Here is a 20,127-nt window from a genome sequence, read left to right as displayed (position 1 = left end):
GTATTTTGGGTCATTTTGTTTGTTTTCAGAATTTGAGGCTCTTAATGATTAACGAGGCCCTTTCTGAAATGTTTGTTTGGGAGCTTTGAATTTAAACTCTGTCAGGGTTATCAGACAAAGATTGGTCTGGACTGATTGTGGAATGGGCTATAGAACCTTTTCTTTCATGTTTGAGAAACTTGTACATTTCCCCAGCATGCTGTAAAGAAATATATAACAAATATATGAACAAAGAAACTTATAGATATCTTAAGAAAAAGAAGACAAGTATTCTTCTTCAAATTTTTTTTATTATACAGTTGAAATATTATTAATTACAAACATCTAGTCTATTTTCACACAAACGATCAAGAGTTCACAATGATGAAGACATGCATTGGGTAAGAATCATTGCTGGTACATAAACACACTGGGATTTGGGCATGAAAACAATACAATTATGTGCCTAGCATAGTCTCAAAATAGCCTTCAACTGCCATTCACATGTATTTCCTAATTTAAATTGTGTTAGAAACATGGCATCTACTTTGGGAACTAAATGCCATAACAGAAGAGAGAAGAACTATGGGCAACGAAGCAGTAGGTTTTTAGTCATATCCTAAGGTTTAGCTTTGGCACATTGTAAGTGTCAAATTTTCCTATTATATTTCTGAATTTGTGAACAAACATAACATTTGCTCTTTTAATGAAGTCCTTGCTCATACTATATCATATTTTTCTGATATTTGTGGGAAAATACGACGTTAGTTTTGTTCTGTATATTTATTTGTGTTTGGATTTTCCATTATTCCTCAAGGAAAGTTATTGTCCAAATATTTTTCTAGAAGAACAAATAACTTACATGTAAACCTAACATATTCTATTTTAACTATAGCAAGTAGTCATTTACAATGTGAAATAACTATTTCCAAGTAGCACTGCATTTTTTGCCTTCCTTGTATATTTTTCTTTCTTTGAATAGAGCATCATTTCTCATTAGGATGCCTCATAGGATGTATTTAGGAGATGTATGAGATCCAGATTTTATTTTTAATATTTTATCTTTCTTTTAGCGAGTAGCTCTTTTTCAGCATATGATATAGAACATAAAATATATAAAAATTGAGCATGCTCATAGCAAAACCTAAATTATATTTTACATGGGTGCCCATTTGGCTGACAAAACAGTTGTTGAAAACATACTGTGTGTGATATTTAATTGGTTCAAAAATATATTCATTTATTATGAGCCCTTCATTGTTTTAACATTATGAACAAATATTATTCACAAAATAATTGCTACCAAAGTTTTCATTGGAATTGTTTTGTTTTTTCCTAAAATTCAAAGTCCATTAGCAGGAAATGCACAAAGTTGTATGAATCATCTGATCCACAATGATTCCATCCGTGGAAAAATAAATACAATGTAGACATAAATACCTTTGTAGTAAAATATAAAGGTTTTTGCCCTTCGTCAAATAAATAAATAGCATGACTTCGGCTTGCTTTATTCTTTCATGTAATCTAGTAAATGATCTTTTTAGCCGCCATAAGGGTGTTCTTCAGAAGCATCGCCACTGTCATGGGTCCCACGCCTCCTGGAACTGGAGTGATAAAACCAGCCTTCTTCTTAACAGCTGATGGAGGAAATAGAAAGTATTCTTTAAATTTTTCTCAGAGTTTCATATTTTTAAACATACTGAACTGTTAAAAGATAAACTGAGGCATATTAAAAACTTTAGGAACTTATTTGACCATTTATGGATTGGAATCGGGCAGCACCAAACCGGAAGTGGTTAGGAGCACTCCACCAACAGGAACTCGGGGAGGGACTTTTATAGAGAAGAGCGGGAAGCAAAGTAAGGAAATTATTAATGCAGCTTAAAGCCTACTTGGCTGTTTGTGACTGCTTGTCCTTAGGTTTCAGTTTGCTACCCTTAAGGCATTTACAGGCTTAGATTTTGGTTTGCTTATGCAGGCTGCCGCAGCATTACAGCCCCCTCAGTCTAATGGCCTCCTTGTTTAATTAATTTAACAGAATATAGTGGATTTTTCTGCATTACATATAATTCAAACGACCTCAAATCGTTTTCAGAATGAAGTAGGCTATAACACACACACACACTTAGACAAACACTTCTGTGTATGTTACCTGATGTGGATAGAAAGAACACTAAGGGATCAAAACTGTAGGTTGAATCTCCTTACAGCTCAGTTAGTTTTACATGATAAAAATCTGTAATTCATGATTGACCCAAATACCTGTAATTCCAGTTAACTACTTTTAAAATACATGATATTGGTCACAAAAGAGAGACAGGCTATAGACAGTTCAGCACCCACCATTCATTAAATTGGAATATTCCTGTTATAACAATAGCATCGTGTGTATGTGGATAAAACATTCCAGTGCAAGTCTAATTAAAGATATTTGAGGTACTGAGCATATACACATGGTCCTGTTCTAAGGGATGAAGACTTCTTATTCAGTGAATAGACTCAAAGAAAATGGCAGAGAACTTGCAGCAAGTTTTATTTAAGAATGTTTCACACCCACATTATTACAGCCGAATGGCTCCATGCATTGACCTGCTGGTTTAGTGCTTCACCGTGTTAAGAACAATGAAGTTTTCCCAGATAATTCTTTTACAAAGTTAGCAATACTTCTTAAATGCATAATCTGACATTATTAATCACGTTATTTTGATGTATTGCCTTTTACAAGTTTGCTCATATATGCTTCTGGATAAATAAAAACCAACAGATGTTTTCTAGATGTTAAGTATTATTTTTGTACAATTTATATTGCCTTCTTAAAATGTAGTTTGTAAAATTTATGTTCGCCTTATTTAAAGTGTAGTAGTACATTGCAATAAAAATTTTTAAATCATAGGAAAAGCAAAGGAATAATATTCTTTTACTTGAAGAAAAGTCCAAATAAGCTTGAAGACATCACAAAAAAAAAAAATCCAGCTACTGTGCCATGAATCTTCTCATTGTATGGAACAAAGAAAAGATAAGAATACTGTGATTTGGAAGGTAATATTTTAGTTTTTCAAAAGCATGCTCTCTCCCTTGCCATACTTCCATCCAATGTGCTCTCCGGTGTAGAAACACTCAATGAGGTCAATAGCCAGTTCATAAATAGCTATGAATTATCAATCCTTTCTTGCTTTGCTCTGGCTATTCCTTCCATTTGGAATACTCTTCTACCTTATCCAAGTAAGAAACTCCTATTACTCCTTAAAAGCCAATAAAATGTCACCTATCTATAATTTTCCTCAAAAACTTCCCCCTCCAACCCTGAATTAAAAGCTCCAACATCTATGTTTACAGGAACTTTATACCTAACTCCATCATGCAACTTCTCACGCTGTGCTGTCTCTTCCCTTAACTAGTCACCAGAACCTAGAAGGCAGAAACCAAGTCTTTGTGGTGGTAGTGGTTGTCATTTTAAATCTTAGAACTTCTCCACGTGCATGTTAGGCATTCAGTGAATTTCGATAAAGTGAACTAAATAGCCCTTGAAATTCAAAATCTAAAATCAATTTGCAGGAATGTGTCAGCACTTTTGACTGGATACAAACAACATCAAAACAATTTAGTTCAAGCTAATTTCATGAAAAACTCAAGCTACTCATTTTGCATGAGGGTGACAAACTGCATTTTTCATTTTTCAATAAGCTGACTCAATGGCATGAGCAATGCCTTCCAGGACCTCTTCTATAGGATTGGAGAAGCAATGCCTTTAAAAATTTTAGCAGGTCTCCAGAAGAAATGTATTATACTACTACTATTTACACTGATAGTATATAAAAATCATATATTTGTAAAGCACTAACTTTGAGATATTAATAGATAAAAATAAAATGGTAAATTAATAATCAAGAGCAAACTAAGTCTTCAATGGAAAACAAAATGGTATATTTCACAATCAAAAAATGGATAAAACTGGTTATATCAGGGACTCTATTGTTGATATACGATAATTTTTATACAATTTGGTTTTCAACTTTGAAAAGTGAAGTGGCTTAGAATTATGTGTATATGGAAAAAATAGTAATAATCATAGCTACTATCAAGTACCTACTATTTGCCAAGAACTTTATACACATTATTTTCATAATTAATATTTAATTATTATTTCATTTTAATAGGTGAGGAAAGTGTGCTTCACTGAAGTGTCTTACTACTCTCCTATATGGTCGAGACATTATTCAGAGCCAGGTTTGAAACCTTCTATTATTGCATAATTCCGCCCCATCCCAATGCATCTGTATTACCATGACCTGAACAAGTAGAAAAGTCCCAAGAAAGGCTCATTTGCCAAAAATTGGCCCAGTTTTCTCTAGATGATTAGGAGGATATTCTGAAAAAAGAAACAAAGAGGAAAAAGTTCCAATGTAGTAATTTTCCTACATTTTTACTATGAAGACTCAGAGCTCATCATCTTTGAATTACATCCAGCACTTCAAATTACACAGCTGGCTTAGCAGTCTGAGTTGCTTTCTTTCTGGGCATCATGTCAGATAAACCACTGGGCTGCTCAGGTATCATGACCCCCCTTTACCAAATTATGTTTTTCCCAACATGCTTACTATCTCATTCTTTTGCTCAAACAATGAGCTTTAGGGTGGAGGAAGAGGGAATGGGAATGAGCTGCTGCATGAAATAATACCTGTCCGAAATTTGTAGCTTGGTGTTTGCATTTTTACACACTTTACTGGTGGAAACTAACACACATTTATCCCGTCCTGCCTATCACTTCATAGAATTAGATTATGTGACGGGTAATGGGTCTTCATCTGACCTGGGCTAGGGCTTCTCTGGACATTCATAAGCATTTAGTAGCATCAATGGAGCCCTGTAAATTACTCGCTAGACAGAAGTATGATATCACTGTGAACACACCTGGTTATTCAAATAGTTGTTTCAAATATTTTTTATCTTTCAAATAAAGTGGACAGATGTGAAAATGAAGTTTACACACAGTCATAAGAAGCAGACCGTGATGAATTTGACCTTAAAAAGATCTCTATTCCTTTTGATTTGATTTTCATGAGAATCTATGTCTGAGAAAGAAATAATAAACTTATCTCATGCTGGCTAGTATTAGTGTATTCTTTGTTGACATAAAGATCAGAATATGGAAGTAAGTGATTTTTCAAGAAAGTTGGGGGATTATTATTGCCAAATGCCGGTGGGTACAGATGCCAATGCTTAAAAGAAATTCTCTAGTCTAATGATTCTGCGTAACTATTTCAGAGCTGTCCTAAGCAATGTGTTTATAAAGTACCAGAGGTGGCTATGAGCTAAAATTAGTCATGTGAGAAAGAGTTAAATTCAATACATGTTTGATGTTCTGAAAAGCATGTCCCCCAATCATGCCTACAAGAGAGTAAGTTAACAAGAATTACCTCACCAGAATAACCTCTCATTGGCTGGTCTTTCCCTGAGGGCAGACAAGGGTTTGCACCTGTTTATAAAAGATGATGCCTTTAAAGATTAATCCTATTATATGTGGGGAAAAGGTGTTCTATATGCTCCACTGAAAAGAAATACAGAAGCATTTTAAGGCAGTAATTTCCTTCACAGACTTATTTACTGTGTGTTTAGATATGAGGGAGTATGTGTGTGTTTTAAGGAACATTCCAAAAGTTCTGTATGTGTGAGAATCGGTTATTAGATTTTGATTGATATTAGCGCTTTCATGAGAGGTTCATGAACATGTATCACAAAACCAGGGTTAGATTCAATTTCATGAAGCCAACATGATTTTAGAGTTACTGAAACTGTTTGAGAATGAAGGCAAATAAAACAATCATCATATCCTATTGTTATCCTCATGGAACTTGCTCTGAGGAATGAGATTTAGATGGGAATGACTGGGTCATGTTTAAACCAGGTTCTCAAAAATAAGAATATTTTGAGGAAAGGCAACAATTATCATGACAATTTATTTGAATGATCTCTCTGTAAACTTTAGACCCTGCAAAGTAAATTCCTGTGGATTTCCTTGAAAGTGATATGGTTCTACCAGCATGATTTAGAATGTTAGTTTACGTTAAGTTGTACAGTAAGAAAGAGATGACTATTTAAAATCAGTCATTTTAGATACAAGATTTATCTTTGTATCTACTATTCTCTTTGTTTGACATACACTTCTGACACTTCTCCACCTGATGAATATTTATTCTTCCTTTTCAGATCTAGCTAAACATCACTTCCTTTGTGGTGCCCATTAACTCCTCAAGCTGAGTTAACTGCTCATTCATTGATCCATGAAACTCAGCAGAGTGATTTTCAATTTGTAGTGAGAGAGTATGTTGGAATCTCCTGAGAAATGTAGTCAAACTACATATGTCTCCCCTTACCTCAAGATTCTAGAATGCACCACTGAGAATCATTGCTGAAGTGAGAGATGTTTCTAATTGTGGTTGTGGGGTGGGGGAGTGTTATACACGTAAACAGGAAGTTTAAAACATGGTTGAAATTCACTGCTTCAGTAGGGCTACTTCGCAGGGTGGCTTCAGGTTTCCCAGTCAGGTCCCAGGCAAACCCCAATGTGTAGATGCTTGAATGACAGTTGCTAATGCCCCATGGGTCAAAGCAGGTCACATGGTCAAGCTCAAATCTAAAGGTTTGGGATAGGAAGAGTGGCACAGCCACAGCGCCAAGGGGATGTGTGCATGGGGACATAAGATACGTGCAGCCATTTTGCATAATCTACTATAACAGTCTCTTGGTTTCCAGTCTCTACCACATCAGCCCTATAACCTGCTGTCACATTTATTCTTTAAAACACAGATTAGATCATTTCAGCTTATAAACATTTGATGAATCTTCACTGTCTCTGGGATAAAATATAAATTCTTTATCATGGCAATTAAGATCTTTCATTATTTGGCCCTGCATCCTTGTCTTGCATTATTTCATAACTCTTGCATATTTTCCTAACTCAGTGATTCACTGTTCCCACACATGCTACAAACTGGCTCAGATAGATTCACAGCAAATGTTTCTTTTTTTTTTCTGGGAAAGATTTACTCTGAGCTAACATCTGTTGCCAATCTTCCTCTCTCTCTTTTTTCCCCTGCCCCAAAGCCCCAGTACATAGTTGCATATTTTAGTTGTACGTCCTTCTAGTTGTTCTATGTGAGCCACCACCACGGCATGGCTACTGACAGACGAGTGGTGTGGTTCCGTGCCAGGAACTGAACCTGGGCTGCTGAAGCAGAGCATGCTGAACTTCAGCCATTAGGCCATCAGGTTCATAGCAAATGTTTCTTGAGAAAGGCAGGCGTAGTCACCGTCCCTTGGAACTTATAGTTTAGTTGGGAGATATATACTATAAATATAATTACCTAAATAATAATTGAGTGAAGGCTATGAAATGTGCTACAAACAAAATATTTACTGAACTGTGACTGTTAGGAGGACCTAACTGAGCCTGAGCACTGTGTACGTATGTGGCATTTATCTACATCAAGTCCAGAAACCTGAAGGATAAATCAAACTTTTCCAGGTGAAATGGAGAGGGTGGAGTAAGGGGAACAATATTTGTGATGAAGGTGGAAAGACGCTTCCCTCAGGAGGAAAGGAGCATGAACTCTTGGAAACAATGAAGGCCGCCAATGTGGCTGAAGATAGGAGTGAAGGGGAAGCATTGCAAGGGATGACATGGAAACGTCCAGCTCACAGACAGCCTAGCAGACAATGTTAAAAATTTTTGATACTAACCTATGAGCAATGGTTAAACTATGTTTAAAATTAGGAAAAAAAATATATTCTGAGGCAGGATAAGATCAAATGGGGAAAGTGGCTGTTCTGTGTTTGCACATTTCTCTAACGAATGAGTTTATCATCTGGGGCAGAGGGAAGAGAGAACACAAAATTAACAATGTAAAGTGAGATGTGCTAAGATAGGAATAAATTTTTGTGTGAGTACCTCGAAGAGGAACAGAAATCAGATATGGGGGTCAGAGAAATATTTGTAAAGTGACAGAAAAGCTTCAAGATTTTATGGATGCCCGAGGGGGTGAGAAAGAAGAAAGAATGCAATGCAGACATAGACAATAGTAAAAGCAAAGGAGGTTTGGAGCTGACAATGAATTTGATGCAATGGAGGAGCCGAAAGAAGCTCATTATGACAGAAGCACATGGTGAAAACAGAAAGTAGACAGGGTGAGGCTGGGGAGGTGGTCCTGGGCTGCGTGACCCTGAGGTAAGGGGTCAGGCAACTTAGGTTGGGTGATGGCAGCTGTAGTTACTGTGTTCTGGGTGAATAAACTTTTAAGAAGGTCTTTTGTGAATAAATTTGGTTATTTATATATTAAGGAATAGCTAGTTTTGCAAGATGAGAAATTGGAGAGAAAAATGTGTACTGCTAAATAATTTTCAGAAGAAAATTAAAGGAGAAATTCGTGTTGTATTTTCATAATGTTTCAGGTTCTTACATGTCATTAAATTATTATCCAAGAAATCCTTTTTCTGCCTGGAATATATATCTAATCTGCTGTGTTCTCTTTTCTTCGCTATGTGGATGGCTACTTTTTTCCTGTTATTGGCTTCAGATTTCTAAAGGGAAGAATTAAGACAGGCTTGACTTGACATCATTTTCATTATTTTTACTTAAAGGCAACCATTTTTCAATATCAGGATAAGAATGATAGGTGTGGAGCAGAGATTATTTCAGGTTTAAAATTTGAAGTGATGACAAGGATGATGGAAGAAATTGGTGTTCAGTTTATGTGTGCGCCTCAAAAAAATCCAGGGGTGACACGTGGTCACAAGGCGTGGAAAGATTACTCATAAAGGATACTAATAGCAACATAAGGGACATTAAAATGCCCTTTAACAACTTAGGTAAGAATAAAGGAAGAAGTTATGTGATCATTAACCATTTGGCACCGTCAACCCTGCTTCATGACAGGGTGTCTCTGGCTTGTGTGTTTGGTCATCATTTCCTCTGGAAACTTTACGTTCCCAGGTTCCCAGGGCCTGGCTTAATAATCCAAACTCTCATCTAAGATACTCTGTAGGAAGACTCACTAATTCTTAGACAGAGAGTGAATTTCTGCTTCAATACATCATATACTATGCCAAAGGTCTCAAATAATGGAATTTCCAGATATACCTCAACAGAATTAATTTTGCTAGTACGGTTTAGAAATTATATATTCTAGCAAAGTCAAAGAATACATTTGAGCTTTATAAATCTATTTTTGGGTGGAGGAAGAGGAACTGATGTCTCAAGTTTCTGTAGTATTGTTTTATTTTCCTTTGTATTTTGTACAATTCTCTGTCACTTTTAAGGAAGTACTCTACGGCTTAGGTCAGATTTCCAACAATGCTACATATTAATTTTTAAAACCCACTCCCTTCCCCTAAAGGAAAAGGAATGATTCCTTATCTGTGACAAGACAGCAGAAGAAAAATTTCTTGTTCCTCTTCTGTGAATTTCAGCCTCTGAGTATACATGTGTAATTGTCTAAATTAAATGCTTGGAGAATTTTCCCATGCTTCTAAATGCAGGCCATTTAGGCATGACCTCTCAAACATATCCCCTATAATGAAGGGGAGACAAGCTTCAGGAAAATGAAGTTCGTGAATAACAACCAGAAAAACCTGACTGGCATAAGACTGGAGAAATAGTATGACTCAAGAGGTAATACGCAAAACACTCAAGTTTCTCAAATGGTTGATATAAAAATGACACTTAAAAGCATGATGAGCCAGAGAGAGTAAAGGGCTCCTTGACCAGGTAATGGCTCACCATTGAACTCTTGCAAGGCAACAAGGATTCAGGTGCCCCAGAGGCAACTTATTATGCTTTCTCTTGCATTTATCTGGTTGTCTGATTCCTGAGGTTTCTACATGTTTTCTGCATATACTAAGACATTCGTTATCACAGCATCCTGTGGGACAGTAATGGTACAGAGAGGATTAATGCTCTAATTGGTACGAAAGCATACGACTCTGATCCACATTTCTGTAAAAATTGTGTTGGCTTCATTAGGTTGGTGAGCTGTACGAACAAAGACTTTCCTCACCTACTTACTATGCTATCTGTATGTGTATGGTAGCTAAGCCTTTATTTGATTTTTTGCTTTAGTTCCTTTTCTCTTTATATTAGATCAAATCGATATATATCCAGCTACCCACTTCATAGATGTGAATACCTAAAAATACCACTCATACTTCTCAGAAGGCATTCGGTGGAGCCAAATAGAAAATCAGTCACCTGATGAAAATATGAAATTGCTCTCTGTGAACTCTGTCTATGGAACCTCCTTTCTGACCATGGATGGTGTCAGCTATTGCCAGTTTCCATTTTGGTGGGCAGGAGTAGGGATTACTGCTATATTTCTAGTGCTCTATCAAAATGACTAAAAATATCTCCCTTTCATGACTTGTTTAAAAAAACAAAATCATCATTGACTCCTGTCATTCTCTCCAATCCTTTCTGCTGAAGCAACCGAACATTTTTATCACAGAGTGGCAAATCTGTAAACTAGATAAGCTGTTTGGAGTCCTCTTCTAACGTCTTAGCAGGGCCTCCATGTCAATAGTCTGCTGTAACCAACCCGAGATACTAGGAGATAAAATTTCCCTCCTATAGGTATTTGTATTTTAATATGGGGCCCTGTGAAACAACTACAAAAAAACTCTCATCATTAAGTGTAAAAGAAGAAGAAAGATATCAGGCCCTTCTCTTGTTCCTGTAGATGTCCTTTTTATACTTCAACTTTAACTCTTCTCTATAAAGGTAGATCATTCAACGCCAAGTACATTCCACTAAAAAGAAAGTCTTTAAATGTTGACCTGATTTCAAAGACCTGGGCTTCACAATAAGCATTTTGTCCATGTTGTAGGCAACAATGGAGGCAGTTGGCTCAGTGATGACAGAGACCTCATAGTGACCTATAGTGGTTCTACCTGTTTTATGAAATGACATGCATAGGCGCTATGACCACAGTATTAGTAATAGTCTCTCTAACAGAGGCTTTTGCAAATTTCCATCAACTTTTTCAAAACAATTGGAAGAGATCACCTCTGGGTTAAAGTGTTAGGTCTTCTCTTTTACCAAAGCTGGAATTTTGGGCTACTTTGTAATCATCTACCAGAAAAAGTTGATATTTTGAGTCATACTAATCAACCATATTCTTATGGACTGAATGTTTGCGTCCTCCCTAAATTCACATATTGAAATCCTAACTTCTAATGTGAAATATTAGGAGGTGGGGCCTTTGGGAGGTGATTAGGTCATAAGGGTGGAACCCTCAGAATGGGATTAGTGCTTTTATAAAAAAACCCCAGAGAGCTCTCTCACTCTTTGCGTCATGTGAGGATACAATGACAAGTTAGCTGACTGCAACCCAGAAGAGGGTCCTCATCAGAACTCAACTATGGTGGCACCCTGATCTTGGACTTCTAGCATCCAGAACTGTATGTAGGAAATAAATGCTTGTTGTTTAACCCACTCAGTCTATGGTAATTTGGTATAGCAGTCTGAACTGACTAAGACATACATCATCAAATTAAATGATTAACACTGAAAACTGAGTTGGTGGGGAGTCAGTGGGGGTCACTTTAATTTGGTTCTTTACAACATCACAGACTAATAGTTCTATAAAAGTGATATAGTTCAAAAACAGTCCTATATCCTTAGAAACTGGTCATACACTCTTACTTTCCCATCTTGTCAAACACACACTCGGGAGTAAGTAATGTCAAAACTACTTCTAAAAGAAGCTGACTTTGACACATAATCTGGCGAATATAAGTCCCATGAGAGCAGGGACTTTGTCTATCTCATGGACGGCTATATCCCCGGTACCTCAAATGTGTACTAAGTGAGAAAAATGTGCTGAGTAAATCAATGAATGACTCAATGGGTGTATCATTACTGGATCAGGGTTGTTGTAGATTAATGTGTTTGATGCCACCTTGAGTGGGAGCTTTTGTTCCCATTAAGGCAAGTTTAAGGAATTACTTCTGTAATGTGAGGGCAACACTAGAGATTTGTAAGTACAGAGGATGATCATACGAATGACCAATGGTATGACTAAGGAGGCTGAGACCTGGTGTGGGATGGAGATACAAAAGAAATGTAGGACAGAAAGCTTACCTGACAGAGGCATACAATTTAGTTGCAAACAACTAAGTAAAATGCAAGGTAATATAGGATTAAGAGAAAATGAGCGAGGCAGAGGAGACCTGCTGTAGGAGTTTGGAGAAGATGGGGATAAGCATGAGTACTTTCAAATGAATTCATATGACTGTTGGGTGAAAAACAGGCTTGACCAGAAGAGAGTTGAGGCCAGAAAAGTAATGAGGATCAGGGTGGTAACTGAAATGTGAAGTTACATATTTCCAGATTAGTACTGAAGTGGGAATGGAGAGAAAAGGTGAATAATGTGCACACACACAAACACACACAAACACTGTTTTCTGCCAGACATTATGCTCAGCAAGTCACATACATTAGCTCATCTGAGATGATTATTTCATTTAATCTTCATAACAACTTTATAAGATAGGTATTATTATCTTAGTTTTTCAGATGATAAAATCAAGTCTCAGAGAGGTGACGTGATTAGCTGAAGATCATAATTGTTTTAAGCAACAGAGCTAGGATTCAAACCCAAGTCAGCCTGACTCCAAATCATAATCTTTTATGAAAGGTGGGACATAATATAAAAAGAGCACTGAGTGAAAGGTAACTCTCAGGTTTCAAATGTAGAGTATGGGGCATACACAAGACACCTGGAAGTGACTACAGTAAAAGAAGAGAAAATACAGATGAAAAGCTGGTTTCTAGTAGTTTCTTAGAAGAATGATACTGGGCTTCTATGTAATGTTAGACTGTCTTCCATCCTCATGTTTTGACTATTGGGTTGGCATTTTGAGGAATAATTCTGACCAGATAGAGTCCCAAATTATAGAGTCCCTTTTGCTGTAGGCGAGATTTCCTGTCCAGTGGAGATTCTTTTGAAGAATGCAAGGTAAGGTTCCAGCTATTTGGGGCACAATTCACAATTTTTTACAATATCATACTTCCCTCATTCAAACAAACAATGTTGGGCTTACTATTGAGTATATTAGGCCTTTTGTGATTTTTCCTCCTTGCCTTTGATCTGCTGTTCCCTCCACCCAGAAAGACCCCCTTCCTCCTCTGCCCACTCTCTACCCTATATATACACATACTTAGGGGGAAATTCATTGATCCTTTCAGGCTCATCTCAAAAGGATTCTGCAACTGGCACCTTCATTCTTGCTTACTTGAATACTCTTGGAGTCATAACTGATCTTTTCTTTCTTTATATTTAATCATTTAGCCAATCATTCCAACTCTCCTTTTAAATTTTATCTACTATCTAACGACTTCTTAACACCTTCACCTATTACCACCCTGCCCACGCCCCATCTTGGATAATTTCTTACTTGGATAATTACTATAGCCTACTAACTGGTACCCTATTTATTCTCTTACCTCTCTAAGGTCTATTCACCATTCAGTAGCCACAGTGATTCTGTTAAAATCAAGTCAAGTGTCATTTCTTTCCCCCAAAGCCTCCAATGGCTTTCCATTGCACTTAGAGCAAAACCCAAATTCCTCTCCATGGTCTATCAGGTCCCATATGATGTGGCACCCCTGCTGCTACCTCTTTGACTTTACTTCCCACCATTTTCCCCTTATTTACTCTGTTGCAGTTACAATGGCCTTATGGCCGCTCATCAAAGCCACCAGGCATGCTGCACCTCAAAATCTTCACATGTGCTACTCCACGTGCCTGGAATGTTCCTCCCCATATATCCACATGGCTCTCTCCCTCACTTTGTTCAGGTCAGCAGTGAGCTTCCCTGGCCACTTTCTAAGTGGCTATAATTCTCTAGCCACCCTTATCTTGTTTTATTTTTGTAACACCAAATGCTGCTTAATATATTATATGGATATGTATGTATTTGTTTATTATCTGTCTTCTCCACCAGAATGTTAGTACTTGTGGGTAAGGCTTTGCCTATTTAGGTCACTATTGTATCTCAAGTGCCTATAACAATGCCTGACACATAGCATCCCACCACCCCCTCCTGCAGCCCCTCCTCTCCCAGCCCTGCTCTGGCCTCCAGGAATTCCTGAGAGGGCGGTGGGCAGCCCCTCCCCTTCTCACCCGCCTCCCCAGCTTTGTCTGCAAAGGGCTGTTGTGAGGGGACAGAGAAGCCCTGGCCTCCGCTGAGCTGGGAATCATGGGTCAGGAAGAAATCGCTGGCAGATGGGCTCAGCTGTTTTGTTCCCTCCAAGGCTGGGGGGTGTCCCATTTCTGATGCAGTTTAAGAAAAGAGCAGGTTGTAGGCCTGAGAGTGGACAGACAGACCAGCCCAGACTCTGGCCTTTCTCTTTCCCCTTGCTGTCCCAGGATAGCTGGGCTAAGGTCTTTCTTTCCCTCTCTCTCTAGGATCACCCCCTCCCCATCCACACATCCCTCCCCAAGTGCAAGCACAGACTCCATCATGAACACTGTTCTCTGCAGTAGCTCAGTGAGCTAGTGCCGGCCCTGTGTCTCTCCACGACCTACAGGGCAAGGTGACCAATCTCCAGGAGGGCTCTTGGCCCTATCACCCTCCTGGCCTATCCATGTCAGGGTGCCCTGCAGTGGCAGCACACAGGACCCCATGGGAGGCCCCAAAGGGCTAGCAGGGCATTGAGGAGCAGAGAGCCAGGCAGCACCAGTCCCCATTGTGTCCCAGTTTGAACCTAAGATCCTGAGCACTGTGGTTTTTAAAAGTTTTTTTACTGAGATTAATTAACATTTAACACTGTATAAGTTTGAAGTGTCCAACATGCTGATTGGATACATTTATGTATTGCAATATGATTACTGCTATAGCTTTAGTTAACACCTCTATCACGCCACATAATTATCATTTCCTTTTTGTGGTAAGAATATTTAAGATCTAGTGTTTTACAATTTTGAAGTATATGATACAGTGTTTTTGAATATAATCACCATGCTGTGCATTAGATCTCCAGGACTTATTCATCTGCTAGTTGCAAGTTGGTACCCTTAACAACATCTCCCTAATTCTCCCACCCCCAGCCTCGGGTAGCCATCATTTTATTCTCTGTTTCTACAAGTTCAGCTCTTTTAGATTCCACATATAAGTGAGATCATACAGTATGTCTTTCTCTGTCTGGCTTATCTCAGTAAGCGTAATGCCCTTAAGGACCATCCATGTTGTTACAAATATATATATCTATACCACATCTTCTTTATCCATTCATCCACCGACGGACACTTAGATTTTTCCATATCTTGGCTATTGTGAATGATGCTGCAATAAACATGGGAATGCAGATATCTTTTCGATATCCCGTTTTAATTTCCTTTGGATATATATCCAGAAGTGGGATTGCTGAATCATAAAATCAACATACACAAATCAGTTGTGTTTCTAGACACTAACAATGAAATATCTGGAAAAGAAAGAAAGAAAACTATCCCATTCACAATAGCATGGAAAACTATAAAATACTTAGGAATAAATTTAACTGAGGAACTAAAAGATCTATACAATGAAAAGTATAAGACTTTGATGAAAGAAATTGAAGAAGACACAACAAATGGAAAGACATCCTGTGCTCTTAGATTGGAAGAATTAATATTGTTAAAATGTCTATATTACCCAAAACCATCTACAATGCAGGCAGGTTCAATGCAATCCCTATCAAAATTCCAATGGCATTTTTCACAGAAATAGAAAAAACAATCCTAAAATCTGTATAGAACCACAAAAGACCCCAAATAGCCAAAGCAATCCTGAGAAAGAAGAACAAAGCTGGAAGCCTCATACTTCTTGATTTCAAACTATACTACAAAGCTATATTAATTAAAGCAGTATGGTCCTGGCATAAAAATAGACACATAGACCAATGGACAGAATACAGAGCCCAGAAATAAACCCCCACATATATGTCCAACTAATATTTGACAGGGGAGCCAAGAACACTTAATGAGGAAAGGATAGTCTCTTCAATAAATGATGCAGGAAAAACTGGATAACTACATGCAGAAAAATGAAATTGGACCTCTATCTCACATCACTCACAAAAATTAACTCGAAATGGATTAAAGACTTAAACATAAGACCTGATACTGTAAAACTCCTAGAAGAAAACATAGGGAAGAAGCTCCTTGACATTGGTCTTAGCAACAATTTTTTGGAATTGACACCAAAAGCACAAGCAACAAAAGCAAAATCAATAAGTGGGACTACATTAAATTAAAAAGCTCTGCACAGCAAAAGAAACCATCAACAAAATAAAAAGGCACTTATGGAATGGAAGAAAATATTTGCAAATCATATATCTGATAAGAGGTTAATATCCAAAATATATAAATAACTCATACAACTCAATAGCAAAAAAACAAACAATCCTATTTAAAAATGGTCAGAAGATCTAAATAGACATTTTTCCAAAGAAGACATACAGATGGTCGACAGATACATGAAGAGATGCTCAACATCACTAATCATCAGGGAGATGTAAATGAAAACCATAGTGAGATATGACCTCACACCTATTAGAATGGCTATTATCAAAAAGACAAGAAATAACAAGTGTTGGTGCGGATGTGGAGAAAAGGGAACATTTGTGCACTGTTGGTGGGAATATAATAGTACAGCCACTATGGAAAACAGTATGGAAGTTGTTCAAAAACTTAAAAACAGATCTACGATATGATCCCGCAATCCCACTTCTGGGTATATATCTGCACGGTGGGAGCAGGTAACTCAGTGCCTGACTGGGCATACACATAATAACCTTAGTACTTGAACCAGGAGACACCCGGGGTCTTGAGGGGCCTGTGTAACCCTGGGCCCAGGAACAGCAGCTGGGGCTTTCTGGTAGGCTTATCCCTAGTTCCTGCAGGTATGACCTGGGCCTCTATGTCTCGGGCTGCCTTAAATTACCACTAGCCCCAGTAATAGAGGCTCTGCGGGCTATGCCCAGCACAGGCCCTTGGTTTCCAGCAGAGCCTCATGGTAGGGGCAAGAGTCACATCTCTCGAGCCCAGGGGCCCTGGGACCACTGCAGACTTCCACCCTGGAAAGTCCGGCCAACACAGCCCAATTCAGGCATGGCTGGTCTGCCCTCAGTTGCTACCCCATCTCTCTGGTGTCCCAGCCTCACCTCCGACCTGTCTTGGGTGCCCTTGCTCAGGAGGCAGGTTACCTGGGGCCAGTTGTATGCCACAGTGAGGCCAGCAGGGGCAGAGGGAAGCTCGAGGACCCCACCTGGCTGGTTCCCCTCCCAGCAGACCACCCTGAAGGCCTCATGCTCTCCTGCCATGTCTCACTTTGTTGGTCTCTTTTTCTTGCCCACTCAAAATAGGTGGTAACTCATAAGCCTTTCCTGCTCAAGACCTGTTGCAGATGGTGTCTGGGCTAAGGCTGGTCTCTAGACCTGCTCCCTTTGTTATTTTTCCATCTCCTGAGCATATTGCATGACATACATTTCAATAAAAGGTGTGGCCTAGTGAATTTGAAGGGCTATACCGCAAACATCACTAATGATCAAGAGATTGAAAATAAGGTCAGTAAAGGTGGACAGGTGAAAAATAGGAGCCACAAAGGGACTTGATATTTTCAACATTGCATGAAGTGGTCAAAAAGTGTCTAGTCTCTACCAATGATTGAACAATAAAAATGAGTTTAGTTAGAACTGAAGACAATTTGATGAAGTTGTACAGTCTACACAAATTTTATTGCAAATCTACATATCTCTAACCTACGGAGAGTTCAGAGTTAACACTGCAAGATCTGAGCCAAGTATTACTTTACTGACACTAGGTATCCACCAACCCCATAGGAAAGAGTTAACAAGTGCAGCAAGCTTTAAAACTGACTAAAAAGCAAGCAGATAATGATAAGATTGTCCCTGGGGTTTTCACAACTGAGTGAATTCAGGATAGACTGAATGGTATGTGGACGCTCAGTCAAGAAATCTCTCTCTCTTTTTTTTTTTCCCCAAGTGAGAGATTCAAGTTCTTATGCACAGAGTGGATCATTATTCATCCAAAGTATGGTCTCCCATCTAAAGACTATGGGTTCTGCATCCTTTTCACTCCCACTCAGAATGGCCATATGACTATGTTTAGGTGAAGAGGATGCTAGCAGAAGTGATGCAGGCATCTACCTGCATCAATTTTCTTAAAGATGAAGTCACTTACCTTTGTCTCTCTTTCACCTTCCTATGGAAGAAAACAGATGGGGAGGCAATTCAATCTCAATGATGTGGATGAGAACAATGCTCAGGTGGAACAGTGTTATGGGCTGAATTGTTTCCCCCCAAAATTCATGTGCTGAAGTCCTAACCCCCAGTATCTCAGAATGTGACTGTATTTGGAGATAAGGTCTTTAGAGAGGTAATTAGGTTAAATGAGGTCATTCGGGTGAGCCCTAATCCAGTATGACTGATGTCCTTATAAGAAGAGGAAATTTGGACACAGGCGTGTACAGAAAGAAGACAGTGTGAAGATACAGGAAGAAGATGGCCATCTACAAGTCAAGGACAGAGGTCTTAGAAGAAATAACTCTGGTGACACCTTGATCTCTGAGTTCTAGCCTCCTGAATTGTGAGAAATAAATTTCTGTTGTTTAAGCCACCCAGTCTGCGGTACTTTGTTATGGCAGCCCTAGCAAACCAATACTACTAGTAAAATGGATGAAACCAGTATCCCTGAATGAAACAGAGCTGCCTAACTCCCTTGACTGCCTGACTAACTTGGGACTTTTATGGGAGAGAGTGAAACTATCTTGTTTGAGTTAATGTATTTTGGTGTCCCTTTGTTATAGCAGCTTAACCTATATGCTAGCATGAGACTTAAGAGGGGTAAAAATGGAAACAACTTAAGCATTTAATGAGACAGAGAGTGAAGCAAACCATGATATATTCACTAAACATAACCATGAACTAGGACCTCAACATGGAAAATGACTGATAAAAATTTAAGTGTATAAGTCATATATTCCTCAGTCTATATAAAATATGCATACACAAAACATTTTACCTAGAAGCAACGATGGTAAAAAAAAATATTGGTTGTGGTTCTAGGTAGTTTCTCTGTAAGCACCTTTGCCATAAGCGTTTTTGCCACATAACTAATCGGCCGTTAAGACAATTTTGTCATAAAAGATAAAATTTGACTGATTGACAGTTTTTGGTTTCATTTCTCCAAGTTTTGTCTCCATGGTGATAAAACTTACTGGTAGTGTGAAATAAGAGAGTGTAAAGCCAGACTGCACACTATACTAGAATACAATAACATATCAGTTTCTGCAGATCCTTCGGTGAGAGCACAGTCACCCTCCCACATTTCCCATAGAACTTTGGAACGTCCATCACCGGACATGTGACAATGTTGCGTTACACAACGCAACACAAAGCTCAGTTACAAATACGCATCCTAGTATTTGGAAACTGATACCTCTTTTAATGAAGGAAAAAGTTTTAGTGAAAAAGAAAAAGTGACCAGTCAAAATCAAGGTTTATCAAGTTACGGCAAATGTGATGCCGAAGGAGAAAAAGAATCAACAAGCAAAAAAAATGTATAATACTATGAATGAAAGACTTCGAAGCCAAGTGCTTAGGTACAAAAGCCACAAAATAAAATCAATTATTTGTGCAGTATGGCCATGAATCTACACATATTTTAAATGTATTCAAATATTTTGTCCTTTCATTTTTTGTAATTGTCTTTTTAATTTTGATATTAATTTTTCATGTGCCATTATCTTTTCTAATGTCCCTCTTTATTTTTTTTAAAAGATTTTATTTATTTATTTATTTTCCCCCCAAAGTCCCAGTAGATAGTTGTATGTCATAGCTGCACATCCTTCTAGTTGCTGCATGTGGGACGCGGCCTCAGCATGGCCAGAGAAGCGGTGCGTCGGTGCGCACCCGGGATCCGAACCCGGGCCGCCAGCAGTGGAGCGTGAGCACTTAACCACTAAGCCACGGGGTCAGCCCCCCTCTTTTATTTTTCATTGTTTTCTCTTTTACAGCAAAATTGCCTTATGGCCAATTATTTGGTGAAAATGTTTGTGGCAAAGATGTTTATGGCAAAGATGCTTCCCATGAAA

General features: G+C 38.3%; 1 protein-coding gene across 3 annotated transcripts in view; it reads right to left on the bottom strand.

Moving 5' to 3' along the window:
• Positions 1 to 277: 277 nt before the first annotated feature.
• Positions 278 to 20,127, bottom strand: part of MTHFD2L (methylenetetrahydrofolate dehydrogenase (NADP+ dependent) 2 like) — a 143,833-nt gene continuing 123,983 nt past the window's right edge. For all 3 annotated transcript variants that reach the window (XM_058547260.1, XM_058547259.1, XM_058547262.1), the window contains one exon: positions 278 to 1,616. In XM_058547260.1, the coding sequence (XP_058403243.1) occupies positions 1,504 to 1,616 (113 nt within the window). In that variant the 3' untranslated portion in view covers positions 278 to 1,503. The remainder of the gene's footprint in view (positions 1,617 to 20,127) is intronic.

Source organism: Diceros bicornis, chromosome 8, assembly GCF_020826845.1.
Source record: "Diceros bicornis minor isolate mBicDic1 chromosome 8, mDicBic1.mat.cur, whole genome shotgun sequence".
In the NCBI taxonomy this organism is placed as follows: Eukaryota; Metazoa; Chordata; class Mammalia; order Perissodactyla; family Rhinocerotidae; genus Diceros; species Diceros bicornis.
The sequence above is the reverse complement of the archived record's forward strand: the minus strand, read 5'-3'. Positions and strand labels throughout refer to the sequence as shown.